This window comes from Macrobrachium rosenbergii, chromosome 33 (genome assembly GCF_040412425.1).
Source record: "Macrobrachium rosenbergii isolate ZJJX-2024 chromosome 33, ASM4041242v1, whole genome shotgun sequence".
Classification (NCBI taxonomy): Eukaryota; Metazoa; Arthropoda; class Malacostraca; order Decapoda; family Palaemonidae; genus Macrobrachium; species Macrobrachium rosenbergii.
The window spans coordinates 11,123,891-11,147,087 of NC_089773.1; the positions used below are offsets into that span (position 1 = coordinate 11,123,891).

At 37.7% G+C, this 23,197-nt stretch overlaps 1 protein-coding gene across 1 annotated transcript in view; it reads right to left on the minus strand.

Moving 5' to 3' along the window:
- LOC136855917 (cytochrome P450 3A30-like) overlaps positions 1-22,078 on the minus strand; it is an 88,200-nt gene extending 66,122 nt beyond the window's left edge. The window contains 2 exon segments of the mRNA XM_067133389.1: positions 16,944-17,159; positions 21,943-22,078. Coding sequence (XP_066989490.1) covers positions 16,944-17,074 — 131 coding nt within the window. The 5' untranslated portion in view covers positions 17,075-17,159; positions 21,943-22,078.
- Positions 22,079-23,197: the final 1,119 nt, after the last annotated feature.

Here is a 23,197-nt window from a genome sequence, read left to right on the forward strand (position 1 = left end):
TAATAATAATAATAATAATAATAATAATAATAATAATAATAATAATAATGAATTCACTAGCTATAACACCAACAAGGCATCATGAATATTATAATAAAATAATAATAATAATAATAATAATAATAATAATAATAATAATAAATGAATTTACAACCAGTATCACCAACAAGACACCATGAATATATAAAATAATAATAATAATAATAATAATAATAATAATAATAATAATAATAATAATAATAATAATAATAATAATAATAATGAATTCACTACCAATAACACCAACAAAGTCATCATGAATATTATGTTCAGACGATTATAATGAAAAATACAAAACGCTAAAACATACAAGGACAAATAATTACAATTACAATGACCTAGAGAACATATAATATAATAATAATAATAATAATAATAATAATAATAATAATAATAATAATAAATAATAAATCACTCTTAAATATTTCTATTATTATAACAGAGGTTTCATATCGTGGGCGGGAAGGTAACATGTCGTGCCAACACCCAGTGCCAACATTCAAGAACTTAGGTGACGGGGTGGGGTGGGGTGGGTGGGGGGGAGAAGGGTTATATTGGTAGGGATGGGAGCAAATAATTTGATATATAGTACGTTTGCTGAGAGAGAGAGAGAGAGAGAGAGAGAGAGAGAGAGAGAGAGAGAGAGAGAGAGAGAGAGAGAGAGAGAGAGAGGAAAATATGGTTTGTTCTAGGAAAGCACAGGACAACTGCTCTGAATAGAGAGAGAGAGAGAGAGAGAGAGAGAGAGAGAGAGAGAGAGAGAGAGAATGGTTTGTTCTGAGAAAACACGGTACATTTGCTTTGAATTTTAGAGAGAGAGAGAGAGAGAGAGAGAGAGAGAGAGAGAGAGAGAGAGAGAGAATGGTTTGTTCTGGGAAAACACGGTACAACTGCTCTGAATGAGAGAGAGAGAGAGAGAGAGAGAGAGAGAGAGAGAGAGAGAGAGAGAGAGAGAGAGAGAGATGGTTTGTTATGAGAAAACACGGTACATTTACTCTGAATGAGAGAGAGAGAGAGAGAGAGAGAGAGAGAGAGAGAGAGAGAGAGATGGTTTGTTATGAGAATGGTTTGTTCTGGGAAAACACGGTACAACTGCTCTGAATGAGAGAGAGAGAGAGAGAGAGAGAGAGAGAGAGATGGTTTGAGATGAGAAAAGACGGACAGAGAGAGAGAGAGAGAGAGAGAGAATGGTTTGTTCTGGGAAAACACGGTACAACTGATTTGAATTTGAGAGAGAGAGAGAGAGAGAGAGAGAGAGAGAGAGAGAGAGAGAGAGAGAGAGAGAGAGAGAGAGAGGGAAAATATACTTTGTTCTGGTAAAACACGGTAAAGTTGCTATGAATTTGAGAGAGAGAGAGAGAGAGAGAGAGAGAGAGAGAGAGAGAGAGAGAGAGAGAGAGAGAGAGAGAGAGTCAAAAACCTGTTCTCTCTCATTTCAACGATTTGAATTCCCGAAGGTCTGGTCAGGTCACGAGGTCATGTTCTATAGGCCCAACCAAACAAGAATGAATCCCGCAGATAACATAGCACCGTCAAGAGGAGGAGGAGGAGGAGGAGGAGGAGGAGGAGGAGGAGGAGGAGGAGGAGGAGGAGGAGGAGGAGGGGGAGGAACGGTTGGTCCAAACAGCCCTCGGGACAGTTGCCAATTCATGACCTTGCCTCCCAATTCGCAAAAGGTCACATGATGGTAACTTCTCATTGAGGTCAGGTGTGGTATTTTGGGATTCAGTATATTTAAGATAAAAAATTTGGGAGGGAGAACTAAGCAGATCTATATTTTATAATTTTTTGTTGGATAATGTTAAAAAATGCAATATTTTTTTTTTTGGCAATGGTTGTTGTACATCCACTTTTGCAAATGGATAAAGTTATAGATCAACTTATTTGGCAATACGTCAATGATCAAATTTTCAATATATACTGTGATATATGCACTTATTTTGGCAATAAGCCAAATATTAAATTCTGTATTTCATCTCTAATCTAAAACTGCATTACTGCAACGTTCTTCAATTGGGGTAGGGTATGTTTCACTTTTCTTGGGCATGACTACCACACAACTTACGAGGTTAAGGATGCCCTTATTTTCTTTTAGCAAAGCCCCAATATCTCCTCTTTCATACCTGTGCCCATTAGGCACTACCCCCATGCCCAGATAGCCTTATCAACACAGTCCATTAAACTCGCAACTCCAGAATTTGAGACTGGTGTTTGTGATTCCTCTTCTTCCCAAATGTCACACGACTGATCAACATTTGCCTTTGATCAAATGGATGGACAGTGAAGTTGCTGCAACCCCTTTCGTTCCTTTTATTGTACCTCCTTTCATATTCTCTTTCTTCCATCTTACTTTAATCAACCCTATCTTAACAGTTGATTCATAGTGCAACTGCTTTGAGGTTTTCCTCCTGATACACTTTTCAAACTTTTTACTGTCAATTTCCGCTTCAGCGCTGAATGAATTCATAGGTTCCAGTGCTTGGCCTTTGGACTAAATTCTATATTGAATTCAATTCAATATTTTACAAAGATAATTCTCGAGTGACAGTGGGAGATTCGCCATTGGTAAACTAGGTACAATCATCACAGTACTTGAAATTAGCATGCAATTGGATTAAGATGAATATTTTACAAAGAAAATTAGAAAATTCTCGAGTGACAGTGGGGGGAGATTCGCCATTGAAAAACCAGGTACAATAATCACAGCACCTGAAATCAGCATGCAAATTAGTGGTGGATTCAGACATATGGGTAAAATACAATACAATATGACATTTTGATTACTGAACTACTTGTTGTAGGAGTTATAAGTTAGTTTAACAAGCCACGCGAATGTCTTTTGGTCTAAACGCTTTCTGGACCGTGCCAGTAAATACCGGTTAACCCTGTCATTTCTAAGGATTCAGTTCAGTCCTCCTAAAACCCTGGGCAGGGTCTGAATCGTACTCTCAATGTGACAAGCGACGTCAAACGTACCCTGACGAAGGGTCAAAGGCTTCAGGGCCCAGTGAATACCCTACAGTCATGGTGCAGTGAAGGTCCTTCAAATTGGGCAAGGTGGTCCTCATGAATTTTGGCATTTCATTTTTATTATTCAGATGATGATGAACCCTATTCATATGGAACAAGCTCAAAAAGGGCTGCTGACTTGAAATACAAGCTTCCAAAGAGTTATTATTATTATATTATTATTATTATTATTATTATTATTATTATTATTCACAAGACGAAAGAATTATTATTATTATTATTATTATTATTATTATTATTATTCAGAACACGAAGAACCCTATTCATATGGAACAAGCCCACCAAAGGAGCCAATGACTTGACATACAAGCTTCCAAAGAATATTATGGTGTTCACGGTGGGATTAAAAGGCACCTTGGCAACTCTACAAAGTAGAGGGTCACAAAATTGCTAAATGTGCAAATACCTTTCAGAAAGATACTTTTACTGAAAAACATTGGCAATTGAGTTTAAACACTGAGAAACAAGTCACTGAAGTTCCTTCAACTTAGTGTGCAGTAGAAATTCATAAAGGCAACTGGTTTGATTTGATTTTATGAAATCAGTCTGTCAGGGCCAAACACTGGGGCAATTTAGGCCATTCAGTGCTCTGGTCAGTGAAACTGAGTTGGAGTGGTTGAACAGCAAGATAGAGAGATCCAGAAAATAAAATTATCTAGGTGGAACTGGGAAAATAATAAAACTAATAATTGAAGAAAGTAGTAATAGTTAAACACAATACACTATATATATATATACATATATATCTATAGATTTTTTTAGGGGGGCTGGATAGCAAGACTGAATAAAGGAAATGGAAACGGAGGTAATGCAAAAAGCTTAAAAGTGCATACAGCTTGGGCCAGACGGGACACTGCAAACACTTCAGTAATAACTACAGTCTACTTTAATAGGACCAAAAAAAAATTTACAGAAATCTACCCCTTCTAAATTGCATTATCGTACCTCAAGATCACTAGATCAAAATACAAAGCCACTGAAATAAGCCATTGGCGAACAAGACCACAGAATTAAACAAAAAATACAGTCAGTAATTTTCAATAGTTTCTGTATCTCCTGAAGCCACTTTCTGAAGCCACACAGAAAAACTCTAAGATATATACGAACCTCAATTCTTTGCGAATGGCGCCATATTGGAAGACGAAAACATTTTGTGGGTTTTGGTAATTCATTTTCTCTCTCTCTCTCTCTCTCTCTCTCTCTCTCTCTCTCTCTCTCTCTCTCTCTCTCTCTCTCTCTCTCTCAGAAACTGGAGAGATTTAGTACATTAACATACATATATATACTATATTAACAGCTCTCTCTCTCTCTCTCTCTCTCTCTCTCTCTCTCTCTCTCTCTCTCTCTCTCTCTCTCTCTCTCTCTAAAATTGGATGATTTATTTAGTACATTAATTAACATACATACATGTTATACTAAATGTTTTTACTCTCTCTCTCTCTCTCTCTCTCTCTCTCTCTCTCTCTCTCTCTCTCTCTCTCTCTCTGTGCCACCACCGATCTCCAGAAGCCAAAAAGTCACACTGTGACGTCACGCGTCCCCCAACCCCCCACCACGCAGTGTCACCACCATCTTTTACTAACAGGATTACAAAACAGCGACTAGAAATTGGTTATTCTTGGTGGGGAAACCTTAGGAAAAAATGAGAGAGAGAGAGAGAGAGAGAGAGAGAGAGAGAGAGAGAGAGAGAGAGAGAGAGAGTCCCAAAAAGCTGTTATGGTATATATATGTTAATGTAATATATTCTCCAATTTGACAGAGAGAGAGAGAGAGAGAGAGAGATTCTCCAAGAGAGAGAGAGAGAGAGAGAGAGAGAGAGAGAGAAATAAAAAGCACTTAGTTTAACATGTAAGCATGTATGTTAATTAATATGCTAAATCCTCCAGTTTCAGAGAGAGAGAGAGAGAGAGAGAGAGAGAGAGAGAGAGAGAGAGAGAGAGAGAGAAGAGAGAGAGAACTTGAAGAAACAGAAGGGTCTATAGATGAAAATTGGACAGAAACAAGAATATACTGTACATGACAGTTCTCAACATAGCACAAACCTTTTAACTGTTCTGACAAAAAAACTCTGAGGCAGCATAGAAACAAACGCACAAACAACACACACACAAACCTACATCAAAACTCCAACAGATCAAAGAAGTTTGAAAGAACAAAGACTGAAATTCGAACGCCCACCAGAAATTATTAATGTTATAATCAACTTACTCAAACCAACGCAATTCAATAAGTTTTGAGAGCAACTAACAATTATAGAACCGTTATGGTCGCTAGTGTCGTGACACGCCGCTCAGATGTCGCGAGTTCGAGCCTTTCCCAAGGGGATGAAAAAAAAAAATTGGCTCTGCATAAAGATCAGTTACTGCCGCAGTGTGCGTCTGCGGTGGGGAGGATGAAACCGCCATTCTTTGGAAACTTGAAGAATTTCAAGTCAATGGCTCCTTTGGTGTGATTGTTCCACTGAATTAGGTTTCATCTACTGAAATATAATAAATAAATGTGCTAGCCAACCGAATTATAGAAAATGTGCTAGCCATCACAGCCAGGCAGATACCACAAAGGCCACGCGCCAGTTCACAGCTAGCCATGACAGAGCCCAGAGAAACCCACTGCCAGTTATCATACTGCTCTTACCTTCATGCCCAAGCTGGTTCTATCAGCAGCTCGGAAATACAACTTCGTCACGCTGCAAAAAAAAAAACGAAATACCTGAAAGAATATATACATATTCTTTTTTTAACTAAACAGGATGAATATGGTGTCATTCCCGACTCACGGAAGCCTTTGAAAAAGAAAAATAACGACTTTTTCCAGTACTGTGGATCCTGACTGACGCAGTACAGAGCGTTCCTGCCTGGAATCAGAGAGGTTTCTCGGCCAGGTAATGCACTTGGCGTAACCTCATTACAACTTGTGTCAATCTGCAAAAAAGCATTTTTATGGGGATGGGTTAATCTGCTTTGTTATACGAACAAGCTGGGTTAATCTGCTTTCAAAGCATAGGTAAGGTAGGTTAGTCGACTGCCGGCATAGGGTTACCGGAAAAGCTTTTTTCAATATTAACACGAAAGGAAAATATGTTTATCTGCTTCCAAAAATATAAAAAATAGCTTTAATGCACTTCCAGTATAATTAGTTAGGAAATCTGATTCCAATACAAAAAGTAAAAAATGCGCCGAAGTTTCTTCGGCGCAATCGAGTTATCTGTACAGAGTATAATCAAGGCCACCGAAAACAGATCTATCTTTCGGTGGTCGAGGTATAATGCTGTATGAGCCGCGGCCCGTGAAACTGTAACCAGGTGGTGGCCTGTCCTATATCGTTGCCAAAAAGCACGGTTATGGATAAATTTAACCTTAAAACAGTAAGACGCAGACACAGAAAGAGACAGTGAGGAAGACAAAGACACAGACACCACGTAACACCCAACACCCAACCCACCACAACGAGAGGCAACCCCAACATTAAAAAAATAAGGCAAAACACAAAAAAAAAACAAGGAATGAAACCGCCCCCAGATGAAGCCAGCAATATACCCTCGTTATACCTTCGTCATGTGAGCATGTGATTAATGTTCCGCTGACGGGGAATACAAGGTCACTTTGGCATCTGGCGTCGTGCGATGATGGCACTCCCTGTGCCAAATCGTCACATTAAATCTTTACAAAAAAATGTGTTAGCACTTATATTGCGTGGGTTTATTATTATTATTATTATTATTATTATTATTATTATTATTATTATTATTATTATTATTATTACCAAACGTCCATATTAGCCATAAACATTACTGAAATTATTATTATTATTATTATTATTTACAGACTGTGTACCACGAAATCCCTTAAATAGTACAAATTCTCTCTCTCTCTCTCTCTCTCTCTCTCTCTCTCCACTTATACGCATATGACTTTTCCGTACGGATAATGAACCACAAATATAACAGAATTTACTATACCTTAGCAAAATATATATATACATTATACATATACACATATACAATTATATTATACAATATTCAGTATACATAAAATGTACATATGTACAGTAATATACTAGTTCGATACGGAGAAAAACCCAATTTCTATTTAAACCAGCTAGACCACAAAAAGACACAATGCGCCTTCACTTGTCTAAAAGTGTTGGAGAGGAATCTTTCCATTCAAAGTTTCAAGCAAATGTCCTTCTGAAATCCCTACCCAGAGAAAAATCATTGGGTATGGGTACGGTTGAAATATGGTCTGTTCATCCCGTAGACTTATAACTTAGTCCAAATGGTCTAAGGTATTAACGAGTAACTGTAATCACATTAATGTTATTAACAAGTAATTATAACTGTATTAATGACTATTCACTAGATATTTTAAATACGCAACGGAAAATATCACACGCAAAATGAGTGTCTACAGCTAGAGGCCTAAGGGAGGGACGTTACAGAGAGCCTACAGTGCACCGCTTAAAGTGCACTGATGGCCCTATCCCACCACCCGACCCCTCTACGGAATACAAGCAATAACGACATCAAACATCAAACAAACAGACACTTTAAAATACTGTACCCCCTAGGAAGCCTATGTATGTATGTACGTACGTACGTACGTATGGACAGGTGTTTGCTATCAGATTAGGGCCCGCACCTGTCATTAGCCTTAAGAGATTTTAACGAGGTCCCTGGGTGGTCTCACACCAATAATACTAAACGAGAAACAATCTACAGTTACTTATTTGTACAACCATTTCCAGACGAATCTGTACAGATAGCTTTCGGGGAAACTGCTCGAACAGTTTCCCTGAAGCTTTCTGTACAGATTGATCTTTAAATATATGTACATATAACAGTGGATTTGTTACTCCGTTTCAAGATTCGTGCTACTCTGAGTATTTTTCAATACTAATAGGATTCATCAGTCAACTTCAGAGATATCAGGTGGATGAATACGAAAGCTTCATAATTTCAGTGAGAGATATTAAGAGAAAGTGCTTTTAAAGGAATATTTTTGGATCAAAATAGAGAAAAAAAATATTTTTCAGCAGAAAAATTGCTATTAAATAACTATTTTGGATCAAAACTCAAAAAAGATTCAGCATACAAATTGCTATTAAATTATTTTGGATTAAAATGCAAAAAAAAAAATTCAGCATACAAATTGCTATTAAATAACTATTTTGGATCAAAAAAAAAAAAGATCCAGCACTAAAACTGCTATTAAATAACTATTTTGGATCAAAATACAAAGAAAAACTCAGCATACAAATTGCTATTAATTGACTATTTTGGAACAAAACACAAAAAACAATTTTAAATAAACAAAAACATTTGTTTCGTCATGCCAACAAAGATACGAGAACGAAATGATTCTGAAGATTTTTTTTAAATAAGCAAATGCCCAGCCAATGCCCACAGGGTACTTTGAGTCTACGAGATTGACGCATCCGTCACTTTAAATGGTTCTTTACGAGGGCATTTATGATTGGCCAGAGAGAGAGAGAGAGAGAGAGAGAGAGAGAGAGACTCTCAACCCAGAATGCCACCTATTAATTAGGTCAATGACATGGGTCGAATCATCATCATATAAAAAAAGACAATTCTAAATATTTACAGTGATTTTTTTTAATACTACGAAAGAAACTTGTGATAATACGGCATGTTTTGTGTGTGTATGTATGTATGTATGTATGTATGTATGTATGTATGTATGTATGTATGTGTGTATACGTCAGAATTACTTCACTTGGTTCTTCATCTGGACTTAGGCATTGTAGTAACAACAATATCTTGAGTTCGAAGGAAAAAGTTAAGTGGCTATTGCAATTACATACGCATCTGGTTAAAAAAGTCATCAGCAAATTATATTATAATGCAAAGCTGAACGTGATAAATACTCAACTCTAGAGTGATGTTGAACAGAGATCAAGACCTGGACTGAATATAGAATTTAGGCCAAAAGCCAAGCGATGGGACCTATGAGGTCATTCAGCGCTGGAGAGGGTACTGACAGCAAAAAGGTTTGAAAGGTTTAACAGGAATTAAACCTCAAAGCTATTGCACTATGAATCAATTATTAGGAGAGGGTTGAGGAAAGTAAGACGGAAGAAAGAATATGAAAGGAGGTACAGCAAAACGAACGAGAGGGGCTGCAGCTAGAACCTTAAGGAATGCCTACGGTGCACCCACACTCTGGGGTAAACAGATAAAGAGTAACAGGCTGACAATGTTGACAAAACCTTGTTTTTTTTGGAGTTTTGGTTGCTGGGGTGGCCAGCACAGCTATTTAAAGTATCTATGAGTGAAATGGAGAAAAATTCAATCTGTCAAAAGTATGGAAAGGTCAAGGTCAATAACCTCAGGAAAGAGAAAGATAATTGACTGGAATATTTTTATAAGGTCACGAATGAGAAACATTATACCGAGACCACTGAAAGATAGATCTGTTTTCGGTGGCCTTGATTATACACTGTAGCGGCCGTACGGAAAACTCAATTACGCCGAATTTGTTTACTTCTTGTAGTCCTGACAACAGTTGTTAGACAACAGCAGAGGTCATGCACAGGTTAGAGAGCCTGGTCATTTGCCTCAACGCAAGCTGGTTACCAAGGCGCGGTCAGGTATGGAGCAAGCAAGCACAGATGAGTTCACCGATTCGGTTTGCTGAGCAAGAAGAAGAAGAAGAAGAAGAAGAAGAAGAAGAAGAAGAAGAAGAAGAAGAAGAAATGGGTGTGAGAGATAAGTATTTTTTGTTGTTTTTAGCTTAAACTGCCCTTGAGCTCTGAAGGACCTTTTTGGTCGTGCGACAGTAAGTATATAGAAAAATAACATAGGCCTGTAGGCCTATATAGGCAAAAGTATAACCGAGTTCTTATGTTAAACGGTGAGGATGAAGAACTATAGGCCTATATGCAAGGATATCAGTCAGTTCTGACTCCCGAAAGGTGAGGATGAGGAACTATAGGCCTATACGCAAGGATATCAGTCAGTTCTGACCTCAAAAAGGTGAGGATGAGGAACTATAGGCCTATATGCAAGGGTAACAGCGAGTTCTTACGTCCAAATGGTGAGGATGAAGGATGAAGGATGAAGGAAAAAAAAAAGATAAAAAACGCTAACTAGGATAGTCTAACCAACTGACAAGCGATGACAAAAGCGAGTCCTCGAAGTTTGTTTTAAAAAGAAAAGAAGAGGAACTTGGCAGAGGAAAAGGATTGAAGGAGGACTATTTACTCGACTTCTAGGTACATAAGGACAAGCTCTACATCTCAGGGATTGGCCGTAGGATGGGAGCGAGAAGCGATAGCAGAAGTCAACAGCATTGAAAAAATCCTGCCAAACCGGTCGGGAGAATGAATGGGGCAGGAGAAATCCTGAATGTGTCCGTTGACCTCTTGCAATCTGGATGCCCAGATAAATGCCCTCTCTCTCTCTCTCTCTCTCTCTCTCTCTCTCTCTCTCTCTCTCTCTCTCTCTCTCTCTCTCTCTGAGAAACTAGTCCTTATCCACATGCAAATCTCCCAGTAAGACAAAAGAAGGAGATCTCTCAATGTCAGTGCAAGGAGAAAGTGATTTTCTCTCTCTCTCTCTCTCTCTCTCTCTCTCTCTCTCTCTCTCTCTCTCTCTCTCTCTCTCTCTCTCTCTCTCTCTCTCTCTCCCTCAAACTAGAGAATTTAGTAAATTTTATCTACATTTCTTACTATAGATTTCCTTTCTCTGTGCTCAATTATTTCAATAAAGCAATAACATTCAATGGTATTTGAAAGCGTCTAACAGTTAATTACCTGCACAAAATATTTTGAAGGAAGATATCTCCAAAAGTTGACAAAATTGATGGACTGCAATCAAATTTTGTGAAAGACTGGACCAAAGAAAAGTATTCAATTCTGAGAGAGGTATCTTAAAAAGTTGCCAATGGATTTCAATTACATTTTACTGGGAAAACAGTTCAAGAACTGTGCTTGCTATGGAACTAGTTCAAGAACTGTGCTTGCTAGGAAAGCAGTTCAAGAACTGTGCTTGCTAGGAAAGCAGTTCAAGAACTGCGCTTGCTAGGAAAGCAGTTCAAGAACTGCGCTTGCTAGGAAAGCAGTTCAAGAACTGCGCTTGCTAGGAAAGCAGTTCAAGAACTGCGCTTGCTAGGAAAGCAGTTAAAAAACTGTGCTTGCTAGGAAAGCAGTTCAAGAACTGCGCTTGCTAGGAAAGCAGTTCAAGAACTGCGCTTGCTAGGAAAACAGTTCAAGAACTGTGCTTGCTAGGAAAACAGTTCAAGAACTGCGCTTGCTAGGAAAACAGTTCAAGAACTGCGCTTGCTAGGAAAACAGTTCAAGAACTGCGCTTGCTTCCTAGTAAGTACAGTTAACGTAATTAGTAAAACATAATAAAGCAATCCCTTGAAAGCATTTTCAAGTTACCACGCCACAAAAAAGCAAGCAATGGCTTATGAATGGAGATCTTAATTCAGGAAACTGGTCATGAAACTGGTCCTGGGAACAAACCCGTTTCCTTGAACGATGGAGGTGCGGCAGTTCAAGTGCTTGCAAGAGCCCTCTCGCTCTCTTCCTGTTTTTTTTATTGGGGTTTCCAGGAGCATGTATCTGTCTCCCCCATCCCAGGGGGTGTTTCAGTGGGTTGCTTCCTCATTTTAGGGGGTATAGCTCACTCTATCCATTAATCCCTGGGGCTTTGGGGAAGGGGAAATTTCTTTTTTCCATTACATTTAAGACAATATATTTCTCCTGCTTTTCCTGTTCATAAGGTTAAATTGCTTTCTTCCCCAAAATCTCCCCAGTCCATGTGGCTTAAATAGGGCTTTTAGGTTGTATTTCTCCCTCTCTTCCCTACCCTTAGTGATTACGGGTAAAAAATATTTCCCTATCTCCACCTACACCTCTCTAACCTTAAGCAGAAATGCACCTTTTCTTGCCCTCCCTTAAGCAGAAATGCACCTTTTCTTGCCCTCCCTTAAGCAGAAATGCACCTTTTCTCGCCCTCCCCTAGGGAAACATGCAACCTCTCTCTCTCTCTCTCTCTCTCTCTCTCTCTCTCTCTCTCTCTCTCTCTCTCTCTCTCTCTCTCTCTCTCATTTCAAAGTAAAAGGGCCAATGAACAGTGCAATCAGAGTATAACATATTTTCACAACCGAGGACGTCTAAAGCGGCAACTGGCTATAGACTGACAGGACTGTAGCTACCGGAAAATTATAAAAAACAGAAGCCTAGAACAGACAAAAGGTCAACGAAAGGTCAACGAACAAGAGCACGCGACAGCAGCGTAGTTCAAGTGGCACAAACAAAACCTCAGGAACCCTAAACAGGGAAGTTGTGTCGTGCAAATGTCCTTGTGCCAGACCTGCCGCAAACCCATAAAAGCGTCATAGCGTCAGCCGGAATATAATAACAATAATGCATTTTGCGAGATCATTTTGCTTAGCTTCACTGCCTAGAGCACTGTCTCCTTGAGTAGGAGGGGAGGAGGGGTGTCCCCTCCCTTTCCCCCTTCCCTCCAAGACACAAGCATGGCTCCAGTAAGCTCCGAAGACCTCTAAGTACATTGGCAGACGAGGGATTATGGATGTGTCAGTGACAACCGCCTGCTGTTCAGTTTGTTTGGAAAATGGTCTCATCAGCAACAAATAAAACTAAGAATGTTAATAACTACAGGTGAACTTATTTACAAGGTGCAATTCTACTTAAATATCATCAGCAACAATAAAACTAGCAACATTAATAACAAAAAGAAGGAATTCTACTTAGATGTAATAACTACAGCAATTGACTAGAAGTTGAAATAAGAAAATTGCAACTTTGTCTAAACAGAATTATAAATTATACTATTAAATAAAATTAAAATATACAAACAAAACAATTCACTATGTTAATATAGTGCAAAATCACCTTTGTAATATGTTGATATTAAGGCCACAGAAAGAAAAATTGTACCTTTAAATAAAATTGTGGCTAAACCACACTGTACATTACTCTTACTATACTTAACTTTCTAAACTATTCCCTACCATGGTTAGCTAGCTAACTGCCCTCATTCTTCTTTCATCCATCTTACCTATCAGCTAAAAAAACAAAATATATATCCTCTAATAATTTTTGAAAAAAACATTTTATACCCTATAATCATTTTTGTTGAAATGCCCCTTCGTTCAAAAATTTCCATTTCAGTCTTCGAACGTGATCAGTATTTATTCTAATGAATTACCTTAGGCCAGAGGAAATTCAACTATCATAGTTTCTGAGACCTAGGGGAATACATTTTTTAAAAAAATATTTTTTAAACCGACCAGTGACCTTTAAAAATAGTTCAAGGTTAAAAACACTTGTGGAAAATAAGTATCCAAATCCATATGTTACCAACCTACCAAGTTTCATCCAAACCAGAAAATACTAATAATAATAATAATAATAATAATAATAATAATAATAATAATAATAATAATAATAATAATAATAATAATAATAATAATAAGTGTATTAAAACGATGGTTGAAATATTTCCATTTGATAACAGTGACAGTACAGTCAATTACCTGAGTTAATAATAATAATAATAATAATAATAATAATAATAATAATAATAATAATAATAATAATAATGTGTATTACAACGGCAGTTGAACCTGTACGTCTATTGTAAAAGGTTCTTAAGCAAACACCGCCTTTTTCACGACAGCGGCCCAGCTATGAACCCGTCATACCTATGGCTTCTTTTAATACAACCTGCCATTGTTTGAATCTATATATATAGAATATATATAGAATTTAGGCCAAAGGTCAAGAGCTGGGACCTATGAGGTCATTCAGCGCTGAAACGGAATTTGAGAGGAGGTGGTTTGAAAGGTGTAACAGGAGGAAAACCTCAAAGCAGATGCACTGCGAATCAATTGTTAGGAGAGGGCTGAGGAAGGTATAAGGTGGAAGGGGGGAGAATATGAAAGGAGGTACAGTAAAAGGAACGAAAGGGGTTGCAGCTAGGTGCCTAAAGAAGGCACGCTGCAAAGAACCTCAAGTAATGCTTACAGTGCACCGCACCCCTACGCGAGGCTAAAAACAAGAAAATAAACAGAGAGCGAGCTATATCTAACACCACGTTCAGACGTCATTGGCTTCCTATTCTGGACTGTGGTTTTTGACGTCTAAAAAACTGGCACGCTTAACGGCGACTCTCTGATCTCAGAGAGGGCATTAAGTTCGTCACATTGCCGGAAGTGTGTGGGGCCTTTCCAGCTGGCTAAAGATGGTAAAACGATGTGAGATAAGCTGGACGCTTGTTTGCGAAGTATAAATTGGATCTTGTATAAAAAATATATATATAAACGTCACGTGTGAATTAGCCTCTTGTTTGTGAGATATAAGTCGTTAGTATCGTATATAAAAAATGCTATACAAATTCAAGTGTGAATCAGTCTCTTGTTTGCGTGGTATAAAGTCTATGCACTAAAAAAATATACTATAAGGAGGCACGTATGCATTAGTGACATACCTATAAAAAAAACAGCCAATTATAACTATCAGCACTGAAACTGACAATATTACCCATGAAACTAACAATATTAGCCCTGAAACTAACAATATTAGCACTGAAACTAACAATATTAGCCCTGAAACTAACAATATTAGCCCAGAAACTAACAATATTAGCACTGAAACTAACAATATTAGCCCTGAAACTAACAATATTAGCCCAGAAACTAACAATATTAGCCCAGAAACTAACAATATTAGCCCTGAAGCCAACAATATCAGCATTGAAATTATCATGTCGGGAATGGGGTGTTTCCGAGTAAAAGTACAGAACTAGAATCTGACAGGAATATTGAGAGCAGAGTCGATAATTGCATCTCTCTCTCTCTCCTGAAGCCCAGACTCGAATCCCGGCCGTGTCACATGCACTCATAAGAACAAAGTTGTGTGATAAGAAAATGAGCCATGAATGGCTGGTGTCTGCAGAGAACACAGTACAGGAACTGCAGAAATAGTGATGAAAGACTGGAATTGGAATGTAAGATTTAGGCCAGAGGCCAAGCAGTGGGATCTAGGAGGTCATTCAGCCTAAAAGGTAAACTGAATAGAGTTTAAAAGGCTTAACAATCAATTATATATATACTGTATATATATATTATATATTATATAAATACATATATCACGTGGCCCACCAAATGCTCGAAGCCATACAGCTAAAATATGTCACAGTATTAAACCTCAAGCCCTCTCTCTCTCTCTCCCCCTCCTCCCTCCCCCATCCCTTCCCCTCCCCCCTCCCCCAACCTCCTCCCCAGCGACGACGTCACCATCGGATGTCAAAAGCTGGAAGCCAAGAAAATGAGCTGGGTTGTGGAGTTCAAGTCCCTCGCCTTTCAAGATGGCGGCGAGGGTCTTTCTCCTACGCCTTGAGTTCTGGCTAATATTTTCTTTTCTTTTATTATTTTCTAAAGACTTCTAAGGCTTAATATTCGGTTCAGTGTTTCCACAGGAGGATTTTTAGTTACAGTTCTAAAAGAAAACTCTAAAGGCCCTTTGCTGAATGGTTTGCGAGTTTTGGACGGAGAACGTCGTTCACCTACGCCTGAGTTCAGGCTAATAATATTTTCCTTTTTTAATAATTTCTAGAGGCTTTCAAGGCCCTGAATTGGCCCAGAGTCTATGAAAAAGGAGTTTTCAGTTAAGATTCTCAGTAAAAATATCTTGAGAGCCTTAACTAAATGGTTTACGAGTTCGTTTTGGATCAAGGGTGCCTTAAAATGGTAAACTGCAGTGTCTGGAAAATTGTCGAAATTGAGATGTGCCACCTATTGGGCTCGTGAAACACTAATACACAAGTTACTGCAGTATCTACAAATCAACTGTTAGGAGAGGGATGAGGGAAGTATGATGGAAGAAAGAATATGAAAGGAGGTACAGTAAAAGGAACGAAAGGGGTTGCAGCTTTTGGCCGAAGGCAACTAAAGTTTTGGGTTTGTTTGTTTAAATACTGCTTTGCTGAAGGGTTAATATTCAGTATTTTCTTTTAAAGGTTGCAGGACATTACGAAAAACAGCGTCAACAAGACCCATACACGTATGATACAATGACTGCCTTCATTCTGACAGGAATCCAACCCACAGGTACATTGTGTTTGAGGGGATTTAGGTGCCTAGTGGGTCAAAACATGAAGGCATGAGGCGTGCAACCTCATCCCAACAGCCTTGCAGAATGCTGGAAATCTAAGACCACCTTCAGCCCCTCACACATATATATATACATATATATAAACCCCATAAACATAACACAAAACCATTCTGAAAACCTCACCATTCACGTAAACCCCAACCCTTTAATTAAATACAAACCCACCTGGTTATCCTTTGTACCCGGGGACCTGGGGCATGACGTAATACCCACAGCCACCTGACCAAATTGGTATGCAAGGGACAGATGCAATATTCAAGCAGACTCGGGTTGGACCACGTAGGCCATCAATGCTTACAATGACGCGAGTCTGTGGGTCTAATGTTTACATAACAGTCCACTTTCTCTCTCATCTGCTGTATTTTGAGAGAGAGAGAGAGAGAGAGAGAGAGAGAGAGAGAGAGAGAGAGAGAGAGAGAGAGAGAGAGAGAGAAGTCACTTATATTCACAATGTAATCTGTAATTCATCAGACAACATTCATTCTGCAACTGCAAAATGTACAGTTTAACAGGAGTCTGCACTGGTCTGTACACTCCCATGCCCTCATTAATGTTCATCTATTTCCAGTAAAACTTTAAATATACTGCAGAAATACTCTTTGATAATTACTTATCTCTTAATATGAAAAAAAGTCTTCCCACTTCGAAAATAAAACCACAACAAACCGGAGCAAAAAAAATCAGTTAAAAAGTCAATCTCTCCTACTCACAGTATCCAATACGAGGATAGCAAGACCACCATGCCCAGTAGGATTTCGGAGACCATGAATTGCCACTCCCACGGTGGGGTGAAGGACCATGAGTTCTCCAGAGGTCCTTCTCCTTCTTCAGATTCGGCCATCTTCAAGAAGAACTTTCATGAACTGCTACCAAGCATCCTGGGGCTTCTGTCAAGTCAGAAGCACACTCGCTTTCCAGCGAAGAACCTGAAAGAATAAAAGAATTATTTTTAAGACCTCTTGCATAATATATATAATATTTTGACAGGTTCTCATAAGTATGCCCTGTGAGATGTAGTCAAAAAATGATGGGGGTAGTAGGAATTTAATAAAATTTATAGATATCAGTGCCTTAGGCCTATTATACAGTTCCCTTTTCCCCATATTTACCCATTTTCTCTCAGGCCCGGGGCGCTCACATCGGTTTTCTGTCTATTTTTAAGCACAGAATTATATTCTAATTTCATTTTCGTAGCCTTGGCCTAGAGCAACTAGGTCATTCAGCATAGTCCTATCTCTTCAGTGGGTCTATCTGGAAGGGTCCCATTCACGTACAATTTACGGTTTATAGCTTTACATTTCCTTTTGGATACGGGAAGAAGCGATAACTCTGGGTTTCCTTCCTCCTACCCTACATCTACGTCAGCCATTTTAATCGGTATCCTTTCCCCACTTCCGTTTGAGCCTAACAAATGTCATTCAGAATATATTTTTGTTTCTATAGGCCTAAGCTAGATTGTTTATCTTGAAGAGAGAGCGACAGGCACTGCTGATCTAATCAACAGCTTCCTCTAAAATTTCAATCGTTTCTTACTGCAGGATTTAATGTGTATTTTTCAAAAAGGTTAATGTTTAACTACAGTAAAAGTATCATCCTTAAATTAACTGACATTAAGCTTTCTGTCTCCTAAACGAATTAGCAAAAATAAATTTACTACCCACTAATAACTTAACGATCACGGTACACATTTAACCCATTATAACACCAAGTGAAGTGTGCTTAAAATATACACCATATAACATTCAAGATCTCTCTCCCGGACAATCAAACAACATTCCCAGGCAATCATTTTGAATAACACGGCCCTGAGAATGAACATACGTGTCACCAGTCAGCAACTAAAGTAGCATCCTACCCGGAATCTAATACTAATCGCTGCTGGGAAACCATCCTGAATTACTAATGACAAATTCTTGAATGCAAAGCTTCTGCTTGAGACTGTCAGATTAGTCACCTAATCTTAAAAAAAGTATACCTAGACCTGCTGTAGGTTGTGTTGTGCAGTTATGCGATGTGACTTGGCCTAATTTTTCATGAATAGTCCTTTTGAAAGAATAAATACCTAAGCGGCAATGCAAAGCGACTATCTGCAAGGACAATTAAAAGCTTTTAATATGAATAAATACCTTATTTGCACAAAAAACAGTTGAGGAAAATGTTTAAAAAGCAACTTAACAGAACGAGCAGGTTCAAGGCCAGCCTGCTAGCGGCATGACTTGTATGATGTACTGTTAAGCTTCTCTCTCTCTCTCTCTCTCTCTCTCTCTCTCTCTCTCTCTCTCTCTCTCTCTCTCTCTCTCTCTCTCTCTCGTGCTTGCATACCAAACACGCTCCAAGCTCCTTAAGCTACCTCGTACTCATATGAGTTACCGCGTACACGGGGAAGAATGGCACAAGCTTCATCAATTTTCTAGAAATTTCTAGTATTATCTAGCATAAACTAGTATATCAAGACTTCATTCAGGTAATGAATGCATTCTACAGCATACTAACATCAGAAGTTATCTATCATCGGACTAATATCTTAAGCCAACTTTCAAAAACAGACACGAAATAGTGTAAGTTCTTAAGCTGAAGACTAGCTCAATTAAAATCACATTTGTGCATAACAGAAGCTTTTTATACTTGTGCTTCCGGGAAGAGCATTACTGTTCGGTGTTCATTTCGATATTAAATTTGCCATATTTTTACACTTTCTCTGTAGGCTTGTATCTCTAAAAAGCAATTTTTAAAGTGGTTAAAGTTACATGATAACCCTGTTTAAAGGAATCAACTATTTTGTGTCAAACTGCCCGTTGATATATCTCGATCAATTGAGATTGTTTTACACCTAAATAACAAAAATTGGTTCAAGCTTTCTAACGAAAGGCGTGCAAGACAAATCGAACGTCCAGTAATGTTGTGTAATCTATCAATGCAACAAATAAAAGCTTAAGCTAACGGCTGCAACTGACTGCACGGTTGAATGGGCAAGCATGTGTGTCCAGTACCATTCACCCACAATATAAAACGTGTGTGAATAAGGCTTACTTGCATGTGTATTGAAATACATAGTAATGATGGTATGTATGCCTACATGTATGAGTAATTTCACCAGACCACAAACAAAACAGTCTCATTGCTCTATAGGTCTACCCCGAAGCGTTGATCTTTTTTATATTTAATTTCTATCTTTAACAAGCGATTCCACAAACATTTTAAGAGTAAAAATGGAAATAGTCGCACTGAATAACCCAGAGCATCACAACATTACGTATATTTTTTTTTATACGAGACAGAAAAGTATGTAAATGGACTTATTTTTGCACCGTATTGCGTCATCCAATAACAGGATTTATGTTTTGCGCAGTATTGAGTGATCAGTGCTTGAGTCAATGTTTATTTCTTTTATTTAACAAAACTAAAGGGCTTTATCACCAAAATACAACGATGTTTATCAACGTATTTAAACGGATTTTTATTATATTACTAATTCCATTCTTAAGCAACACTGGGTCTGTGAAATACAAAAACTATTTAAAAATGGTCACTTAGCACCACTTGCCACTGGTTTTCATTCGAGGTAACTTTCAAATTTAAAAATTAAATTCGTTCAGCATCGTAAGTCACTGAACCACCTTTTTTTGGGCGGCTGTTACTTCCCGTTACCAGTATACCACAAAATCACGTAGTTTTCATTCACAACATTAAAGAAAAATTAACAAAAACGGAACTTTAAAATGGGAAATGGTCGAATCGTACCTTCGCCAAACCGGCAGGGCACAAACCGGGCGAACTGTCATACGCAAACTAACTGAAGTGTCGTACCTAAGGACTCTAATCCTTTTACCCATTACCCTCTCTTCGAGTTCCTACGTTCCTCTACGGTATCCCCAGAGTATCCCTACCACCCCCTCGTTCTCTAACCATCCCTGGTATCCTAGACTTCCCAATCCACTCCTGCTTGGTGTATCCCGTCATTAATAGATTCATGCTTTAAGGGAGTTAAGATTTTTTTTGGACTTAGGTCTATGACTTACATGACATGTTGTCATAAGGAAAGCAACTGTCACAAAATCTTGCCACTAATGATAAGTGTCAAGTTTACCCGAGACTAATGGATGAATTCCCAAGAAACTTTTAAGTAAACCAATGGCAACACCATTAGATTGTTTGAGAGCACTATTTTTCACTAGGCCAATCGTGAACCAAAACCCGCCTTATATCTGCTTATGCTGGATTTGAATTCGTCGTAGGGCAGGTTCCAACAGGTTCCATCTACTTACAGAGATTCCTTACCGTACTGTAATGTAATGCATTAACTCTCTACCATACTGTAATGTAATGCATTAACTCTCTACCATACTGTAATGTAATGCATTAACTCTCTACCATACTGTAATGTAATGCATTAACTCTCTACCATACTGTAATGCAATGCATTAACTCTCCACCATACTGTAATGTAATGCATTAACTCTCTGCCATATTGTAATGTAATGCATTAACTGTCAGTTAAGCCTACATTTCCTCATTTCAGCCTAGCGTCTATAAGGTTACCACAAAGTACAGCCTAAAGTAGTTTGGTATATTGAAGGCAAGCGTGTTTAAGCAAACCATCATATTAACTAATTATTGACGGAGCCTTAAGAGTGGCTATCATATTACGAAAAAAGGAAACGCAAAAAAATCTGAATTAGTCTATCCTGCAGTGAAACAACCTCAAAAAAATAAAGATGCTCTAAGTGCAGAAAAAGGTTGGGTTGAAAATATGAATAATTAAGGAGGTCCTGATAAATGACCAAACTTAATTATCAAACCATCTTAACGGAAGGATAAAAAAATGGTTTTAGGAGAATAAAACCTGGTAAAGCTAACTACAGTCTACATTCTAACGCTGTTGATGTAGATTTGGCTGGTCTTATACACGAGCCATTATGCATTCATACCCCTAGAGCAGCACTTATCACTTGAATGCATGTATTCTTGGATAATAGTGCAATCATACTCCTGTATAGTCATGAAGCCATATTCTTGGATAATAATGCAACAATTCTTGGATAGTAATATTCATTCTTTAGTAATCCTATCATCCCTGGATAGCAATGCAAATTCACATGCAATCACATGCCTATTCTTGGATAGTAATGCAACCACATTCTTTGATAGTAATCCTATCATTCCTGGATAGCAATGCAATCATTCACAGGCCTATTCTTGGATAGTAATGCAACCACATTCTTTGAGAGTAATCCTATCATTCCTGGATAGCAATGCAATCATTCCTAGACAGTAATGCAATCACATGCCTATTCTTGGATAGTAATGCAACCACATTCTTTGATAGTAATTCATTTGGATAGTAGTGATGCAATTCTTGGATAGTAATGCAACCACATTCTTTTATAGTAATCCTATCATTCCAGGATAGCAATGCAATCATTCCTAGACAGTGATGCAATCATAAGCATATTCTTGGAAAGTAATGCAAACACACTCTTGGATAGTATTGCAACCATATTCCTGGATACTAATGCAATCATATTCTTAGACAGTAATGCAATCACATTCTTAGACAGTACTACAATCATAGACCTGTTCTTGAATAGTAATGGAACCATATTCTTGGATAGTATAGCAACCATATCCTTGGATAGTAGGCCTAATGCAATCGTATTCAAGCATATAACGCAATCCCCAAATTCTAAACACAATAAACCACAGACTCACCTTAACGGAAATGTCGATATCGAAGAGTCAAGTATATCCTTACGTACACGAGAACTAATCCTACCATATACCGTCAAACACTATAGATTTTGACTTCACTTCTTCAGCCACAAAAAGAAAATGAACGGAGAAAGTCAACTGGAAAAATGATTACAGTTTCATTTACTTTATGACAATCGCCTACAATAATCTCATTCCCCGCCTAAAACTAGCATTAGGGTCGTTAGCGATGTTTTAACTGCTTTGACACATCGTTTATCAGGCGTTAATTAAGTCTTTTTTACAAATAATTAAAATAATTTACGATAAGAGGTTTCATTCACGTACCTGAGATATAGTAAAGTAAGACAATTTGCGTTCAAGTATATTTTCCTTTGCTATCCAATCTACTTGGATCGACGGAATTTTGTGATCTAATCTTTAGTTTTTGTGAAAGCACGATTAATCAAAACGAAATTCGATATAATTGACGATTATATCTTAGACACCAGTAGAATGCTGCAGACATATGCAATATTATTAATGCCTTATACAATGATAATATTCGTAACTGGTTGAAAGGAAAATTATTAAGTTTAAAACTGTCTAAGAATTATTTCCAATCTAAATCTACTCTAAAATAAAAATGCTTGCAGTTTATCTATCCTTTCCACAAAAACCTAACTGCATTCACTTCTGAGCCAAGGTCAGGTTCGAATCCTGGCCGGGCGAAACCACTCGTCAATTATAATTCCCCTTAAATGTACGTTATTTGAAAGGTTTTGTTAATTCAGTATTAAACGATATGTGTGGCTTAATATTTGTGAATATAAAAAGTCACGTGTATATATAATATATATATATATATATATATATATATATATATATATATATATATATATATATATATATATATATATATATATATATATATATATATATATATATATATATATATATAAGCCCTTGCATCCAAATTCACTAATGATAAATACATACAGATATGTTAGTCACTCATACACACGTGATTTTTGCATATATTCACAGATATTAAGCCACAAATACCATATAATTCACAGCGAATTCACTACATGCAACGCCGTTTTCTAAACATCACTATAACTAACAAAACGTCTCAACTTTTTTATAAACCGATGCTAACTAGTTAATTACTACCGTATTATCACGATCACACCGTTATATTATAATTGTTGGCGGAAAAGCAGTTGCTTTTCAATTTCCAAAACGAATAGGGAGCCGTAAACCCGACACCTCT